Below are 17499 nucleotides of genomic sequence, written 5' to 3'. Positions count from 1 at the left end.
CTTCCTCCAGGGGATCTTCCTGACCCAGCAATCGAACTCTTGCCTCCTGCTTCTCCTACACTGGCAGGCAGATTCTTTGCCACTGAGTCACCAGGGAAGCCCGAGTAGGTAAGTTACTCTTAACCTAATCAAAACACACCTTTGGATCTCCCCTTTTTCCCTTATTATTAGGTAATTGACCACCTAACTGCTCACACCAAAACCCTGGGTGGTAACTCCATATACATCTATCAAGACCCAAGCACTTCCTCCAAAATACACACCAAACCCATCCACCTCACCACATGGCACCGTGCCCTTCCTCACACCCCGGCCAACCATCACCTCCCAACCAACCAATCAGTACTGGAGTTTCCGGACTGGTCTCCCTGCTTTCTTTCATGTCCTTCCCCCAACAATCCTTTCTCCCTAGAGGCGCTTCACAAACTAGATCCTGCTACTCCTCTGCTTAAAACCGTCCAGTGGCTCCCTAACTCTGCAGAGAAAAGCCAGCCCTCCCAATCGGCCCCCTGTGGCCTCTGTCCACACCCCTGCCCGACACACCCCAGGCACCCAGCTTCGCTCTCTGCTCCTCAAGCCTCTGTGTCTGCTATCCACCCACCCCGTCCGCCCAGTCTGGAATATTCTGTCCCCAAACCTCGAGTAGCCATCAACCCCTCACTCAGGTCTCCGCTGAACCCCTGTCATACTGTGGGTTCTTGGAGAGCATGGACCCCTCCACAGCACGGGGTGGGGGGGGCACGCTGCCCCCCTCAAGGACATGAAATCTGCAAAAACGCATCAGAGCTTCTTCCTCATGGCCACACAGCAGAGGCTCACGCTACTTAGCCTCACTCCCCACCGAGGCTCTGACTCTGGGAGGAGGAACACTGCACTTCCCAGCATCAGAAACCACTTCCTGTGTTTGGGGATTCCCACAGCGTGAGTTCCGGGGCAGGCTGGGAACATCTCCCACTGCAGAAACCAAAAGTCTAAGGGGGGGGGGGGGGAAACAGACACCCCAGCAGCGAGGCGGTGAGCCCAGTCAGAGGTTCCTGCTGGAGCTTTCCCACCAGAGACACAAGGGAGAGTGGGCAGAAAAGAGGCAGGGGAGCAGCCTGAGGCTGCTGTCCGCAAGTGCGCCTGCGAGACTGGCTCCAGGAACGTGAGTGCACATAGCTCCATCCACCAACACAAACGTGCCCCCAGTGGTGAAGGGTGCCCAGACCGTCTGTGCCAATACCTGCCCTCCTCCTGGGAGCCAGAATTTTAGTAGGTGGTACAACGGCAAGCCACTCTAGTACTCTTGCCTAGAAAAATCCCATGGATGGAGGAGCCTGGTGGGCTGCAGTCCGTGGGGTCGCTGGGGTTCTGACACGACTGAGCGACTTTACTTTCACTTTTCACTTTCACACATTGGAGAAGGAAATGGCAACCCACTCCGGTGTTCTTGCCTGGAGAATCCCAGGGAAGGGGGAGCCTGGTGGGCTTCCGTCTATGGGGTCACACAGAGTCGGACACGACTGAAGTGACTTAGCAGCAGGCAGGGGGCATTAACACAATCCGTTCCCAACAAAAAGCCTGGGCATTCATCTCTAAGAACGCCCCGGGAGACAGCATCTCCTCCGCGTGGTCCCAGCAGTGGCCAGAGGAATGGAGCACGCCCTGCCTGACGCCCCTGGAGGCGGCCTCCCGGAAGCTCCCCGCTGATCTCCGATGTCACTGCGGGCACCTGTATTCCTTTACCGATTTCGCTTTGCTATCCTTTTGCTGTAACCAACTCTAACCATTTCCGGACCTTGGGACTCCACCTACGGAATCACTGAGCCTGAGAGTGGCTGGGGGGACGCCCACCACACGTTGGAGACAGGAGGGCTGAGGCAGTTACAACAGGAGGCCCCCGCCATGCCGCATCTGAGGTGGGTGGGGACAGTGTGGGAGGCGGCGTGCAGTGTCCAGGGTCCCTGGGGCCCCATCAGATGCTCCCTGCAGGCTCTCTGGCTGCGATTCTGAGTGTCCAGCTTCCCTCTGTCCCTGACCACTGCCCAGGCCTGACTCTACCGCTTGACAGATACTTCTGGGCTATGCAAAATGCCTTCAGTAAATCCAGTTCTGCTCAAATTCATCAGAGTGGGTCGCTGTTGCTTGTAATCAAGCGTCCCCAACTATTAGAGATTTTGTGATACAAACTGCACTATAAACAAAATTGGAATGTCTAAAGAGGGCCGGGGCAGGTAGAGGGTCCTGTGAGTCCCACGATCCCAGTCCAGAGAAGGTTCTTCTGAGCAGAGTGAGTTTAAGTGCCCTGCTCTCTGTTACCCAAACTTCATTCGAGACTATTTTTCAAATCACCTCGAGGCAGAAGCGATGGGATGAGCAGGGCATAGAGACCTGTCACTAAGACACAGAAATTCCCAAAGCATAGACTTCACCTGGATAAGATCACTGGCTGTCGTTTATTTACCAGCCCATGGAATTGACCGGAAGCAAAAAAAAAAACAAAAACTGGAATCTAAGTTATCATGGGAGCAATACTGCCAAGTATTCCACTCAACTGATACTAGCCTTTGGCTGTTGAACCCCCAGACATACCACCCTGAGTCCCAAGCAGGGCCCCAGAGGAGGGCACTCTGCTGGATTCTATCCATCCAGACGAGGCTGCAGGAGACAGGGACCAAGGAAGACCCTCACAGTGGACACACAACAGCAGAGCCAGAAGCAGCTGGACTGGCTGAGCAATGCAAGAGCTCCTTGCTACTCCTGTTCCACCAGCAACCATACCCTCAGATTCCTTACTTGCTTCCTCTCCAAATGAAAGGTTTATTGTAATATCTTGTTCCTTCTTTGCTGCCAGAGGCTAGATGGATCTAGTGACCAACTACATCAGTCACTAGATATTTAAAAAAAAAAAAACAGAAAAACAACTTTCAGGTGGAGGAGAAGTGGCAGTGTATCACCCGGAGATCTCTGCAATACTTACATGAATACTTGGGCTGCCTCTCTGGGGAAAGGGAGCATGAGATTCCATGAGGTCATGGACATTTCTGAAGGTGAATGAATTATCCAACAGGTGCACGGTGGGGCCATCATGGGGCTCACCCCAGCTCAAGGGCCGGGACAGTAAGGCAATAAAAGTAATCCTACCCCTCCTTCCCACTGGCTGGCTGAGGGATGCGCAGATCTCAGCTTCTGTGGGCCAGGGAGACACAACAGGAGATTTCCCGGCTGATTATGGGAACGAGATTTTCTTAATCTTAAGCAGAAAGCCACCGAAAGTGATTATCTTCCCTCTGCAAGTAGAAAAGGAGAACAAAGCTCTAACTGCCACTGGCAGCCAATCTCAGACCAGCAAAGGCTCTGGACCGGGCCGGGCTGTAGACAGCGGAGTATTGAAAAACGGACTTGATTCCCTGATGGCATCACTGACCCGGCACGTGTCCTACGGTCCAGGTGGGGGCGTCTTATAGACACATCATAACTGAACAAGAGAGATTAAGGCTGCAGTTGCCGTGACAACCACCAAGAATCTACCATAACACACAAGGTTGAGATTGGCCAACTTCAACTTTGGGGAGGATGAGGGATGCGGGGGAGATAAGCAAGTGAAGGACCTACCACCACACGAAACACACTTATCAACTGGAAGATGAATCCTTATTTCAGAAATACTGAAAGCCGCATGGGGAGGGGGGAGAAAGACACGTCCCAGGTTAGCTGGTCCATGGCACTGGCCAACCCTGTCCTTCTGCTCAGGATGGAACCACCATGAAACACAGCCCGGGAAGCACTGACACCTGAAGGACGGAACTCAGCTCGGAGGAGAAACAAAGAAGGGCTTCCGGCCACTCGACCATTTGTGCCTAAGACTGCGGCTGTGTGTAGTTATCACTCTGATACCTAAACGCTCAACTCAGAAAACACCTCAACGCGGCGATGACGCAATGACAAGACCTCTCACTCAAAACCTAGGAAAACAAAACAGAAACAAATCTGAGTTTGATCACAGGACACACTTTTCACAGTGCGCACAGGAGAAAGTCAGAACACTACTAAAGATTCAGACGACTTCTGTGCAACCACAATACCCTGAAGGGTGAAAATGCAAGCCGTACGTGTCCATAGTAGAGAAACCGAAACACCTGGTTTGCAAAATTGCCGGGTGAAAAAAAGAATCGGATGTAACATCCACTTTTTCTGAAAAAATAACCAACCTTCTACCTCTCCCCTCCGCTTCCCACCTTGGGAGGCTCCTAGAAGGCACCACGGGCACTGCAATGACCTCGCTGTCCTTGGCTTCAAGCACAACAGGGGCTGCTGATAAAACATGCCCAACCCAACGAACACTCTCCATCTGGGGCCACACAAGCCCAAAGCTTGAAGTATCTACATCTGGGAGGTTTCTTTCTACCTCATTTTCAGACTCACTCTTACGTTAAAGAGGGGAAAAAAAAGTTCGCAGTAGAAATACACAAAACATTAAGCAAGCAAAGAAATAAAACCAAAAGTAACTGCAATCCCTTTGCTCAAAGTTAACTGCCATCACCATCATGGGTTGGTTACATTCCTGGTCATGTTTGCTCGGCATAAACACTTTAAACCACAATAGGATTCTACTGTTGTGAAGAAACAGCACACCCACTGTTTCGTAACCTACTTTTTCCACTTATTATATTACTGACATCTCCGTGTTATTAAACACTCTTGTCTCTCCCCACCCCTCTGCCACCCTCGTGGCTGCACAATAAATAACATTCTCCATCTCACTTCTCCCAGCAGAGAAGGAAAAGCTTTTAGCTCCAGCTTAAATGTTCTCTTTTGCTAATAACACGCAGACAATTAAGACCCCTATTTCAAAGGCAGGCAGCACAGCCCATACCAACTTCTTAATTATCAGCATAAACATACTCCAGAACACACAGAGTTCAGCTCCCTCTGGGTACAGCTCCGTCCAAGAACCACATTCATTTATCCTCAGGAGTTAACAGGCGAGGAGGAGATACAGCCGGTTCAAAGTTTAAAAACCAACTGACTGACTGTAATCGCAGATGTCTCCAATGATCGCACACAGCATACAAAGCACAAAAAGAATTAGAAGAAACTATAAAAGGAAGCAAACTGATTCTCAGTTTTGCTTTAAAAAAAAGAAAAACCCACACTCCTTCCCGTTTCCAAACCAAACTGCCTAAGTTGAAGCTGGCGCTCTGATGACACCCAAAGATAAAACCACTGATGAAAAGAGAGAAAAAAATGGAAGCTTAGAAAAAGCACAGGATTCTCAAGAGTCCCATTCTTCAGGAGCTGAAGGCAGCTGGGAGAGTCGTTAAGTACGCAGAGCTTTGAATTTAGCGGGAAACACATACACCCACTTTTTCTCATGAATCGTTAATACTGAGTGCTTGCCGAGCACAAGAAGTCTCTAAGTAGTGTAGGCCTGCTTTCATTTCTCTGGGAAAACCAAAGTGTCTTCCAGCACTAAAAAAAAAAACAAAACTGAATACATGTAAATAAAACTAACGCTTTTGGTGCAAACATCTCCAGCTTAACAACAGGAAAAGTTAGTAGAGAGTTTGTCTTCTGCTACGTTACAGCGCGGGGGCCGGGATGGGGGGGTGGTCCCTGGTGGCCAACTGGTAAAGAATCCGCCTGCAGTGCAGGAGACCTGGGTTGGGAAGATCCCCTGGAGAAGGGAAAGGCTACCCACTCCAGTATTCTGGCCTGGAGAATTCCATGGACTGTAGGGGTCGCAAAGGGTCAGATACAACTGAGTGACTTTCGCTCACTCACAAGTTACCTGGGAGTCCCCGCATTGATGACGTCTAATGCGGTGAAAGAGGAGAGTGAAAAGGTTGGCTTGAAGTTCAACATTCAGAAGACAAAGATCATGGCACCTGGTCCCATCACTTCATGGGAAATAGATGGGGAAACAGTGGAAAAAACAGTGCCAGACTTTATTTTGGGGGGCTCCAAAATCACTGCAGATGCTGACTGCAGCCATGAAATTAAAAGACGCTTACTCCTTGGAAGGAAAGTTATGACCAACCTTGATAGTATATTAAAAAGCAGAGACATTACTTTGCCAACAAAGGTCCGTCTAGTCAAGGCTATGGTTTTTCCCGTGGTCATGTATGGATGTGAGAGTTGGACTGTGAAGAAAGCTGATCACCGAAGAATTGATGCTTTTGAACTGTGGTGTTGGAGAAGACTCTTGAGAGTCCCTTGGACTGCAAGGAGATCCAACCAGTCCATTCTAAGGGAGATCGATCCTGGGTGTTCATTGGAAGGACTGATGCTAAAGCTGAAACTCCAATACTTTGGCCACCTCATGCGACGAGTTGACTCACTAGAAAAGACTCTGATGCTAGGAGGGATTGGGAGTGGGAGGAGACGGGGACGACAGAGAATGAGATGGCTGTATGGCATCACCGACTCGATGGACATGAGTTTGAGTGAACTCCGGGAGTTGGTGATGGACAGGGAGGCCTGGCGTGCTGTGATTCATGGGGTCGCAAAGAGTCGGTCACGACTGAGCAACTGAACTGAATGCGGTGACCAAAATGTACACTGGAAACACAGATCACAAAAAAACAGTTTAACTCTGAAGCTTAAACCGTTAAAACAGATGCTCAACAGGGGCAACTCCAAGTGACCTCTGGCCAGGTGGGAGCGCACTGTCCATCTTTCCCACCGCGTCCACCTCATCACCACATCAACCCACAAGGGCACATCCAGCTTCCCAAGGTGCTTTAAAAGACACAAGGCATGACCCAGAAGGGCACCCGAGGCGGCCAGGAAGAGCCGCGCCTCGAATGGGGCTGAACAGGGGAGTAAAATTAAACTATGGAAACTGGATGAACAAAGGCAAGACCAAGAATCAGAGGCGAACACACACAAAAGATTCACAAGAGGCACAGCCCAGGTCCTTGTGGCTGTTCCACAGGATCCCCTCCCGAATCTGCTCCCTCAGTCCACAGGGACCAAGTCACACGGAAAATGGAACGCACCGTCTCCACCTGGAAGACAGGAGTGGCCACGGAGGTGACCTGAGCAACTCAAGGATCCATCAAAATTTCACTTCAGGTTATCTTTGGTGGTGGTTGTTTAATCGCTTAAGTCTGACTCTTTGCGACCCCATGGACTGCAGCATGCCAGGCTCCCCTGTCCATCACCAACTCCTGGAGCCTGCTCACCAAGTCGGTGATGCCATCCAACCATCTCATCCTCTGCGGCCCCCTTCTCCTTCAGCCTTCAATCTTTCCTAGCATCAGGGTCTTTTCCAAAGGAAGAACAGTGTATCTGGGAAGCCCTGACAGTCCCAGGAGATGGGCCATGACCCTAACCAGTAATGGGACTGTTCCCTGGGCAAGTTCATTCCATTCTTGGGGCCACCCACTCTACAAACCCGGCCAAGGTCCTTTTACGTAGGATAGATCTCACATTGCGTGCAGCGTTTTACACTAAAAGAAGCCCCTTTTGAGTGGCCCTTTCTTCCCAGTGAACAGGAGGCATAAAAAGAATACGAAGCCTCTCAGTGGATGCCTGTCTGCCAAGAAGTCACCAAGCAGTGAGTCTGATGACAGCACGGGAATCTGACACCCTCGCCATTAAACTCAGCCAGTTCTGAATCAATATGGGATTCGGAAATCAGGGACCAAAAGTCGACTAAAGTGTCCAATTTAAGTTTGTTACCCCGGATGCGCTTATGTAATATGGCTTTTCTCACCTAAAACTATTACAGTAAAGTTAGCATTCAGGCCACATGGGTTCAGAACAAAGTTTTATGATTATAACGATATCTTGCATTTCCATGAAATAAGTGTCCCAGATCCTGACTCCCTGCTTTTCTCTCTGTTAGAACCTGAGCCTCCTTCTTGCCTCGGGAACCAAGAATATCCCCAGCAATTCAATACTTGGGAGTCGTGATGATTATCAGCTCGTTCTCAAAGTCAGTGATGGCCACTATGGAACGGTCTGTGCAACACAAATGGTATTATAGAGTCCTTACGTACCCAAGAAGAAAGGAGGTGAGGCTGGCTCTCAAAAGATCTTTCCTGTGCATTCGTATGTTGTAGGGGCTTTTCCCCAAATCCAAACACCTGCACTTCCCTCAAATGTTAATATGTTCTGGGTAAGAGGAACCTTGAAAAATTTAGAAAACAGATGATTCCTGGTACTGCCCACAGTGAGAAATATCACTTTGTTTTTGGTAAAGAACTGATCTTTTTGGGAAAATATTGTTTTCTAAACCTAGGTTCTTTATCCTCATCTCTAAATTATCCTCCCATTTCTATGTTCCACCAACAAACAACTCCCAAGCCAACAGTAATATCATTAAACAGAAACAGTACAAATATTGCCACCTATGGTTGGAAAATGAAATATATTTGCTTACACTGTGACCTGGAAGAGAAACAATATAAAAGCAGAACATAACACTGTCACGCTTCTCATGCCCTTCACTAAATCTACAACCCTAACACTTATCATTATCATACAACTGATTCATTATTTTAATCCTCTTTTACACGGGTTGTCAAAAGACTATAGTCTGCTTTGTTATCAATTCACAAATATATCACTAAGACAGAATCACTTATTCAAAGACATACCGCATCAAAAAGCTTAAAAACTCAACTTAGGGTCTCTTTTGATTGCTGCTACTTGTCTAGGACCCAAAATTTAAGAGTAGCAGTAAAGTTGGCTTAAAGGTCTTAACTCAAAATTAGAAATTTAATATAATCTCAATCTATCACAGAGGAATTAATTTGTTTCTTCCATAAGTCACATAGTATCATGTTTTTACAGTGATATAAATAACTGCGTAACACAGAAAGGTTATTAATTAGCAATGAAGAAAAAGGTTCTTCCCTTCAGGGGCATGCAGAAGCAGTTTAGCAGGAACTCAAAAGTACTGCTGTGATATAGTTCTAAAACCATTCTTAACATCGAGGATTTCTTCTTTGAGCTATTCAATGTTTTTATCGAGGTATATCAAACATATTAAAGCTCCGAGAATCCCCAGACAGCTTTCCAAGGAAGTTTCCTGGGGATATGGTCACTCACTGCACTGAAAACAAAGATGCCAGGCCCCGTTCAACCACTTCCTTTAAGTTGCATCCTGGGAATTTCCTGGTGGTCCAGTAGCTAGGATTCCAAGCTTCCACTGCAGGGGACACAGGTTCGACCCACGGTCGGGGAACTAAGATCCGGCAAGCCATGTAGCAAGGCCAAAAATACATAATAAAATTTTTAAATAAAATTAAATTTGCATTCTGCATGGAAAAGAAATTGCAATCATCTGAGGACTCTCACTGACCACTCTATGCTTTTGCCCAAAAAAATTTATTCCTTAAGGACACTACTTTTCAGTGACATAATAAACATTCAATAAAACTAAAACAGAATATACATTAAAATGTCAATTGCTTGCAAATTCTACAGACTCCTGGAAGCAAAGAAAAACCTACAGAGAGAATTTAAAACAACGCGTTATGTTGAAAGAAAATATATATAATATTTATTTAATATTAAATATTTAAATAATACATATATTTATTTAATGTTATATTTAATTATATATATATTTTTTCAAATTGCTTTCAAATGTCACCACAAAACCCATTCTTTTTTAAGGTTTCTTTCTCAAATGCCAGCGGTAACAACACAGGTGTAAATGGGGTAGCCCACGTCCTGGGCAGAGAGTTCGTCGATCAGCAGGGCTAGGCCTGACTCAGGCAGTTGGAGTTGGGATGAAGGGCAAGGCTAACATTCCTGGGGACGCAGCCTCTCACACCCTCCTTCAGATCCAGTCAGTATACCCAAACTGATTTCTGAAAGCAATCTTGTGCCCGTTTTTGCACAGCTGCAAAGATGGCCTGCATGGCCTCTTAGCCATCTCTTGAAAACACACACGGACCACCTTCTATTGATTAACAGTTCTTAATTCCTCATACTTGGCTAAGTCAGGTGGCCCAGGCTTCCCGTTTCTCCTCTAATGCCCACTTAAGAGCCCTCTGAGTCCAGCCCTTTTCTCAGAGAAGAGCAAAAATTAACTAGCAGTTGACTTAAAATTGTTCAGATTGGGGGAGTTGGGGGGAGGGCAGGGTAGGGGCGGTGAATGTTGAAATTGATGATCCAGGGTTATCCCAGGCTTCCAACTAGAGTAATTCAGGAACTCTAAAACACCCTAGTTTTCATATTCTACACCTCTAAAATAATGTTGCTTCATGAAATCAACAGTATATCACAGCTTGAAAGTAGTTTTCTTTTTGTGGTGGTGCATGAAATAGCAGTGCATCTTAAAACTGACAGCACCTCGGAGTAAAGAAAATACAATATCCATGTCAAAGGTCAAGCTTACACGTTGTGAAGCTGGTAACTATACACAAATGAGCAAGACGACGAAGCCAAAGGGGGAGCAGAGGAGACCGTGGCAACTACACCACAGCTGCCATGATCTCAAGAGCCACACTCAGATCCACTAACTGCTGCCAGGTGAGCATGCGGCTCCAGTGAAGTCAATTTTACCATCTTCCGTGAAAATTCCCGGGCTTTAAAACACGACACTGACAACACTGAGCAGGGTCCCTGGACAGTTTCGACCTGGAAGCCATCAGTTCACAACCCCTGACATTTACGTCCATCTTACTTTATCCTGAATAATTTAGCTCTGAAGACGTCTCAAGATACTTGGAAGAGAGGGAGCATGTTACAAACGAGGGTCGTAGACTCAAACTAGGTTCCAATCCTGGCTCGAAAACTTATTCCCCGTGAGTCCTTATGCAGGTTGCTTGGCCTCCCTGAGCCTCCACTCCTCAGCTGTACGCCACAGCACACCTCACTGGGTTTTTATGAGGGACTAAATGAGACAGGAAGCATACAAAGGCCTAAAACACAGGGAACACCCTTGTTTGTATGAAGTAAAGAGGGACGGCAACGTACCATCCCATGGCAGGCTGGCCTTCCTCTCTATGCCGTCTGCCTCATTCTAACCACCAAAAAAGAATTTAAGTGCCATACCTAAGGAAAAAGCTATCAAACTTTCACTCAGCAGAAAATCCCATAAATAAAGGATACATTTTTATGTTGTAATAAAATATTCCAGAAGGTTAACAGCAATATTCACGAGTAGACTGTGCCAAAATGTGCTGCAGCTTGCCAAAAAATAAACAAAAACAAAAAGCCAAAACAAAAAGCCACCAAGGAACTAAGCCAAATGCAGACACTAGTCCAAACTGTTCTGACTCCAAACCAAATCTGATGCTGGGCCCTGAGTCAGAAATTTGGTGAATCTGCCAACCCCTGCAACACCAAAGGCCTTCATCTGATAGCAATTTCAAATCTGATTACCTAAATGGACCTAATTTGGATCTGGTGAATATGAACCATAATTCCCCAGAGGAACCCTGGGCAGGAAGGCACAGCAAAAAATAAACAGCACACGCGCTCACACAAGCAAGCCCGCATTTAATCCCTTTCATTCGACAAGCTGGACAGACCTAGGAACAATGCCCTCTGTCTTGGCATCCCGTGATTTTCTGGGTTAATGCAGTGCTTCAGCACCAGCAGTACCTAGAGCTAAAGCCTCTCCATGACAGGGCACAACTCAGTGCCCGCCAAACACACAATAATGCTTTTCATCAACCTCCAATGAACACACAAACATACGTCTATGAAATTTGCTAGGGACAAATGCCTATTTTGCTAATAGGTTTATCAGGTGACTCTTCCACCTGGCAATCAAAATATCTTCCTGGGTGATGATGACCCACTGTACGCCGACCGTATGAGCTGAAATGCATGCCTTGGGAAGACGTTTGTTCCACTGAGCTCTTAGATGCTCAAATCTTCCCCTTGTTTTCTAACACAGGCTAATTTAGGAAGACAAAGCAAGCTGTGCAAATTCAACCATTTCTTGTTAATATTCTACGAAGTCAATCCCTGATCTTCTGAAGGGCAACGTGACAGCATGAAACCACCCATAAAAAGCAAGTACGGCGCACACGTGAAGTCATCAGAACCACCTTGAATTTCTTCCCCACCCCTAGTAGAAGCTGAAATGGCTGTGACCTGTCTTTTGGAATATAGTGTGTGTAGAACAAAGCAGTACCAGCAACTTGGCCATCACTCACTCACTCAATATAATGTCTTCATCGCCTCCTGCTGTTCCCCATACAGCCCCAAATCCCCCTCCAGCAACTAGAAGGAGTGAATTCAGTCATCCTATGCACATACATACACACACACCTCGATTCTGTTTACATTCCATCCTTCACTTTCACCCTAGACGCCAGTTAAGTTCACCAGAATTAACTCACCTAGACAAAAGTGGTAAGATGTGCTCTGGGTCGATTCTGACACTAGCTGTAAACGCAGACAAAGCACAAGCTACCCTGACATGCGTGTGATTCATTTACCCAGTTGCATTTCCCAAAGTGCTCATTTATAAAACATTTATTTTTTCCGGGATTTTAAGAGTAATCATGTAACTAAAAAAAAAAAAAAAAAGACCTAAGATGAGAGGCAGCCGTCTTTATCCCCCACAATACTTCCTGCCCCTTTGTTTGGGAATGTGTATCTCACCGCCTTTCTAAAAGCTCACTGCCGCCCCTCTATCGCTACTAATTAAATGGAGAAGTAGAGAATGAAAGAGAAAGCTCTTCAAAGAGAAAACCAGGAGAGGAGATCCCCCTGGGTAAACGAAACAAAGCTACTTTTCATCCATCCCCTCGGTTAACTGCACGGAAAGGGGGCTATTTTACAAAAGTCCAGCATGGCAAAATGATCGGAAACGCCAATCACATTACTTGCTTTGCGATCACTCTTTGATAAAATCAATACCACAGCAAGCTTTACCAAGCACCGTTAAAGGAGGGAGGGGTTGAAACGTACCCCCGACACTTTCCCCACCCTAAGACACCTATTCCATTACACACGGAATGCGCGCGCGCACACACACGTACACACACACACACAAAACCAGGATAGGAAAGCTGACGTGAGAGAAGCCATAACATTGTCGAGTCTCAGATAAGAGTCTCTCTATTAACCCCACCCCTATCACCAGAGAAAGATGGGATCTCAGAAAAGAAAGGAGAGGAAAAAAAGAGAAACCCAGAAATCCTTGAATTTCCAGGCATTAACTTTTCATGAAATGCACAACCAGGATAGGAAATACCTCCCCGCTGAGTAATGCCTCATGGGTTGTAAATTCACCTCTGGAAAGGGAAGCCAGACCTGAGCGCGCACCCGGCCAGATGGCCAACCCCTCCTACCTGCTCCATCCAGCCTGCCCGTCACGCCGCGCCGGCGACAGCCTCCCACCCCTCTTTTTGGCAGCGCAACACACCAATAAGGGCCGAGCCTGGCTGGTCGCGAGAGGGCTGAGCAGTGAGTTAGCAGGATCGCCTCAAAAGGGGGGAGTGGGAACCCGCGAGGAGAGAGTGAGGGTGAAAAACAAAGCCCTTTCCAGGCACGCCGACAGCCTCGGGGGCGTGGCTTACTTAATTGGCTTCATGAATAAAAAGATCAATGGAGCTTCCTCCTTCCACCCGCCCCAGGGGTGCTGGATCCTAAGGGGGGTAGGGGGTGAAATGGCAGGGCTGCAAGCGTCCTCCAAGTTTCCAGCAGCACCTGCCACCATGAGGGATCTCCCCCTCCCACCCCCAAAGACCTCGAAATGCACACTCTCGGCTCACAAGGTTTCACCCGCTCCCACCGTAACAAGCACACACACACGCAGCAGAGCACTTGCTGACACCCTCATGAGAAAGTTCCAGGGGGGGAGACAATCCACGTTTCCGCCGCGGCCCCGGGTTCCCCCGCGCTGCGCGGGTCTCTCCAAACGCGACACCCATCATGGACTCCAGGGCTGCAGGGGCGAGAGGCGGAAAGTTGCCCCACGGCCCCGGGAGACGTGGCGCGGAGGACAGGGACCCGCGGGCGCAGAGCCGCAAGCGCCCCCCTCGCACCCAAAGGCGGGGAGCGCCGAGGGAACCCCAGCTCGCGCCGCTTTATTTACCAACAGTGCGCTGCGCCGCGAGGACGAGACGCCGGGCGGAGGATCGTGAGCACCCCTGCCCCCGGACGCGCCCACCTTTGGGGGGCCCCTGCAGGAGCGGGGGTGGGGGGGCGACGAGCGTCCAAGGGGGTCTCCCAGTGCCCGCCGCCGGGCGGGAACTCCCCGGGGAGTCCCGCGGGGAAGGGAGCGCCGCTCACCTCTTCTTCCGAAAGTCCGTAGACCGGCTCCCCGAGCCCGGTCGCCATGGAGCCGGCGCCCCGCGCGGGATCGGAGGCGCTCCCGGGCGGCTGGGCTGCGGCGCGGCTGGGCGGCCGGTCTCCCCTCCTCCGCCGCCGCCGCCTCCGGGGACAGCCGGCCGGGCGCCGCAGGTGAGGGGCCCGAGCGCTCGCGCCCCGGCCGCTGCCTGCGCCGCTTCCTCCCGGAAGGCTGCGGGCCGTGCACTCCCGAGCGCGCGCCGTGCAGCGGGCGGCGGCGGCGGCGCGGCGCCCCCGGGCTTCCCTCCTCCCGCACGCCCGCCGCTCTCCGCCCCTCGCCCAGCCCGCTCTCCGGGCTCGGGAAGCCTGCGCGCCCGCCCCCACGCCCGCTCCCTCCCGGCCCGCGCTCTCCCCGCCCCCTCCCGCCGGGGCGGGCACACGCGCCCCCCAAGCCAATCACGGGCCGGGCTGGGGGGCGGGCCGCGGGGCTGGCGGGGTTCGGCGCCCCCGAGCGCCCCCGGCCGCGTGGCAGGTCTCGGAGGAGCGCGGGCGCTCGGCCCTGGGAGCAGACCCACCCTCCTCTCCGCTTTGGGGGAGAGGGCGAGCTGGGCATTTGGGGGCGCTGGAGACATTTTCTACAAGAAAGTCCCCTTTCTCTTCCCCGAGGTCTTTCTACGAAGAACTCTGGGCTCGCCGTGGTTGTTCAAGGGGGTTGGGGCCGGGGGAGAAGATGGATGTTTCTGGACACCTTTAAATTCTTGGCAAACCCCGGCAAGCCCAACTTGGCGGCTTTGTGGGCGCTCCGGAGCCGGGCCGCGCGGCCGGGGAGAGGCTGCCCCGGCGTGGCCGCGAGTCGCCACTGCCTGCGTCAACCTCGCCCGGAACAAAACCGCCCCGGCGCCCGCTCTGAGAACACGCCCACCCCCTCGAAAACCGACAGCGTGGCTCTTTGAGCCAAAGGCCACTCTTTTGTGATCCGCGACGTGAAATCGCAGACTCGAGTTTAAGGTTGTCCTCAGCAGAGGCAAGCGATTAAGACGTTGTATTAGCCGCGGTAGGGTTCTTCCCACGCCCCGGCTACTGTTCCTCCAGCCAGCAGTTCATTTCATCCATCAGACGTATAGGAACGCCAGAGACTAAAGCGAGAAATTAGTCACTCGCCTTTTTCAGGAAGCCTGTCCTTACATTTCGTTGTTTACAAGTACACTTGTGGGTTCAGAAAGGAAACAAAAGTAGAACATGCTATTTGCCTTTGAAAAGAAAACATCAAAGTGCCCTCTTTGGTATTCACAGGGTGCCTTTAGGATTTTCATTCAAGTCAGTTGTTTCAGAAAGCAGTCACGTGGTCCCAAAGCCTACCCCCAACCAAGCCTGACCGCAGCTCCCGTTCTAAGCATCTAGCTCGTTTTCAAAGGAAGGGAAACACCCGTCCTAATAGAAGCTTTCCTTTGCCTCCCGACGACATGGCTGTGGCTTAAAGTTGTGCGAACGCTGGATTTTCTTTCCAGACAAAGCCCCTTGGCGTCAACATCCTACTCAGAAGCCTTCCCCCCACGTCGTGAGCCAGTAAATCACAGGGCCGAGATGCCACAGGAGCCGAACCGAGAAAAAAAATCACATTTATGGAGGCACAGTTAAAAAGACGGTTCTCTGTACCTTCTGTCCGGGTCAAAGTCTTTTGACCTTTTCAGATCTAGATTATTCTTCTTTTCATAAAGATTTGCGAAAACACACACACAAAGGCCGACACAAGAATTCCACGTGTGCTCTTCAACAAGCCTGTGATTTCTACAGGAGTTACTGCTCCTTTATCCTCGCTAGCCAGGTCTTTGTCAAGCTTTGTACAGCTTATTCTATGAGGGGAAAGGTAATCTTTTTTCAGATTTTAAATAGAAACTTGTAATTTCTAACTACACAGGACACCCTTCCCACACCTTGTACTGTAGTGTTAGTCGCTCAGGCGTGTCCGATGCTTTGCAATCCCCTGGACTGTAGTCCACCAGGCTCCTCTGTCCCTGGGATTCCCCAGGCAAGAATACTGGACTGGGTTGCCATCCCCTTCTCCAGGGTATCTTCCTGACCCAGATATGAAACCCAGGTCTCCCACATTGTAGGCAGGCTTTTTATTGTCTGAGCTACCAGGCGGTGTACAGTTCTGGACTTTATCTCAAGGTGAGGCTCCATCATCTGGGAACTCTAGGGCTGTATCCTACTTCCTCCCCCTGCCCTGTCTTCAGGGTTCTGCGCCCATGCCCCCACCACAACAGTCTGCACCTGCCTCCACTCTGGGGTCACGCCTTGGGCTTTCCCTAAGGGATGCTATGAGAAACTACAAACATGAAACTTGCCTCTCGTCATGTACTGTAGAGGTGTTGATAAAATTGTGATCTTTACCATTTAGTGTTTCCTGTAAGGAGACTCAAACAAGATATTTATTTCAGACCTAGGAAGAAAAGCCTGGTTTCTTCCAAGGAACTGGTAAGCTTTTGCAGGACGAATGGTAACAAGGCTTATTTCAACTAGTGTTGTTTTTCTAGTCACTTTGGCTACCAGGAAACTCAGGACTTATTTTATGGCCCTGAGTCGTAAAGTGAAAGTCATTCAGTCATGTCCGACTCTTTGCAACCCCATGGACCATACAGTCCATGGAATTCTCCAGGCCAGAATACTGGAGTGAGTAGCCTTTCCCTTCTCCAGAGTATCTTCCCAACCCAGGAATCGAACCAGGGTCTCCTGCATTGCAGGTGGATTCTTTACCGAGGTATCAGGGAAGCCCTGAGTCATGAGAAGAATCCCATAAAAAAACAAAATCGATCCCTTGTGTAATTATGTACCAGCCTTCCCCCAATATGGTGGTTCACTACCCTAGATACACATTTGTATCATCTGAGGAGCTTTAAAATGATCGAGAACCCAGTGGCAGCCCTAAGAGACTACAGTTTAACTTGTTCAGGGTAGGCGCCCAGGCAGTGGTAGTTTCAGGAGCTTTCCAGGTGATCCTAATGTCCCTCTAAGGTTGAGAATGAGACGGTTGGATGGCATCACCGACTCAATGGACATGAGTTTGAGTAAACTCCGGGAGTTGGTGATGGACAGGGAGGCCTGCAGTCCATGGGTTCGCAAAGAGTCGGACACGACTGAGCGACTGAACTGAACTGAAGGTTGAGAAGGGCAGCCTGGGCCGGTGGTTCCCAAACTTGTCTGCACGTCTACATCCCCTGCTGTGTGCCTCCCACCCCACACACTCTGATTTCCTTACGCAGGGGCACCATCTGTGCCTCAGGAGTGTTAGAAGCTCCCAGGTGATTC

At 49.7% G+C, this 17499-nt stretch overlaps 1 protein-coding gene across 3 annotated transcripts in view; it reads right to left on the bottom strand.

The window, feature by feature from the left end:
• The window catches only part of NEDD4L (NEDD4 like E3 ubiquitin protein ligase), a 368536-nt gene extending 354003 nt beyond the window's left edge, over positions 1–14533 (bottom strand). The window contains exon 1 of one of the 3 annotated variants that reach the window (XM_088833450.1): positions 14194–14533. In XM_088833450.1, coding sequence (XP_088689576.1) covers positions 14194–14241 — 48 coding nt within the window. In that variant the 5' untranslated portion in view covers positions 14242–14533. The remainder of the gene's footprint in view (positions 1–14193) is intronic. The other 2 variants (XM_088833453.1, XM_088833454.1) reach the window with 2 other exon arrangements.
• Between the last annotated feature and the right edge of the window lie 2966 nt (positions 14534–17499).

Source organism: Moschus berezovskii, chromosome 28 (assembly GCF_049115385.1).
Source record: "Moschus berezovskii isolate FMDL1 chromosome 28, NW_MosBer_1.0, whole genome shotgun sequence".
In the NCBI taxonomy this organism is placed as follows: Eukaryota; Metazoa; Chordata; class Mammalia; order Artiodactyla; family Moschidae; genus Moschus; species Moschus berezovskii.
This window is presented reverse-complemented; position numbering and strand designations above follow the sequence as displayed.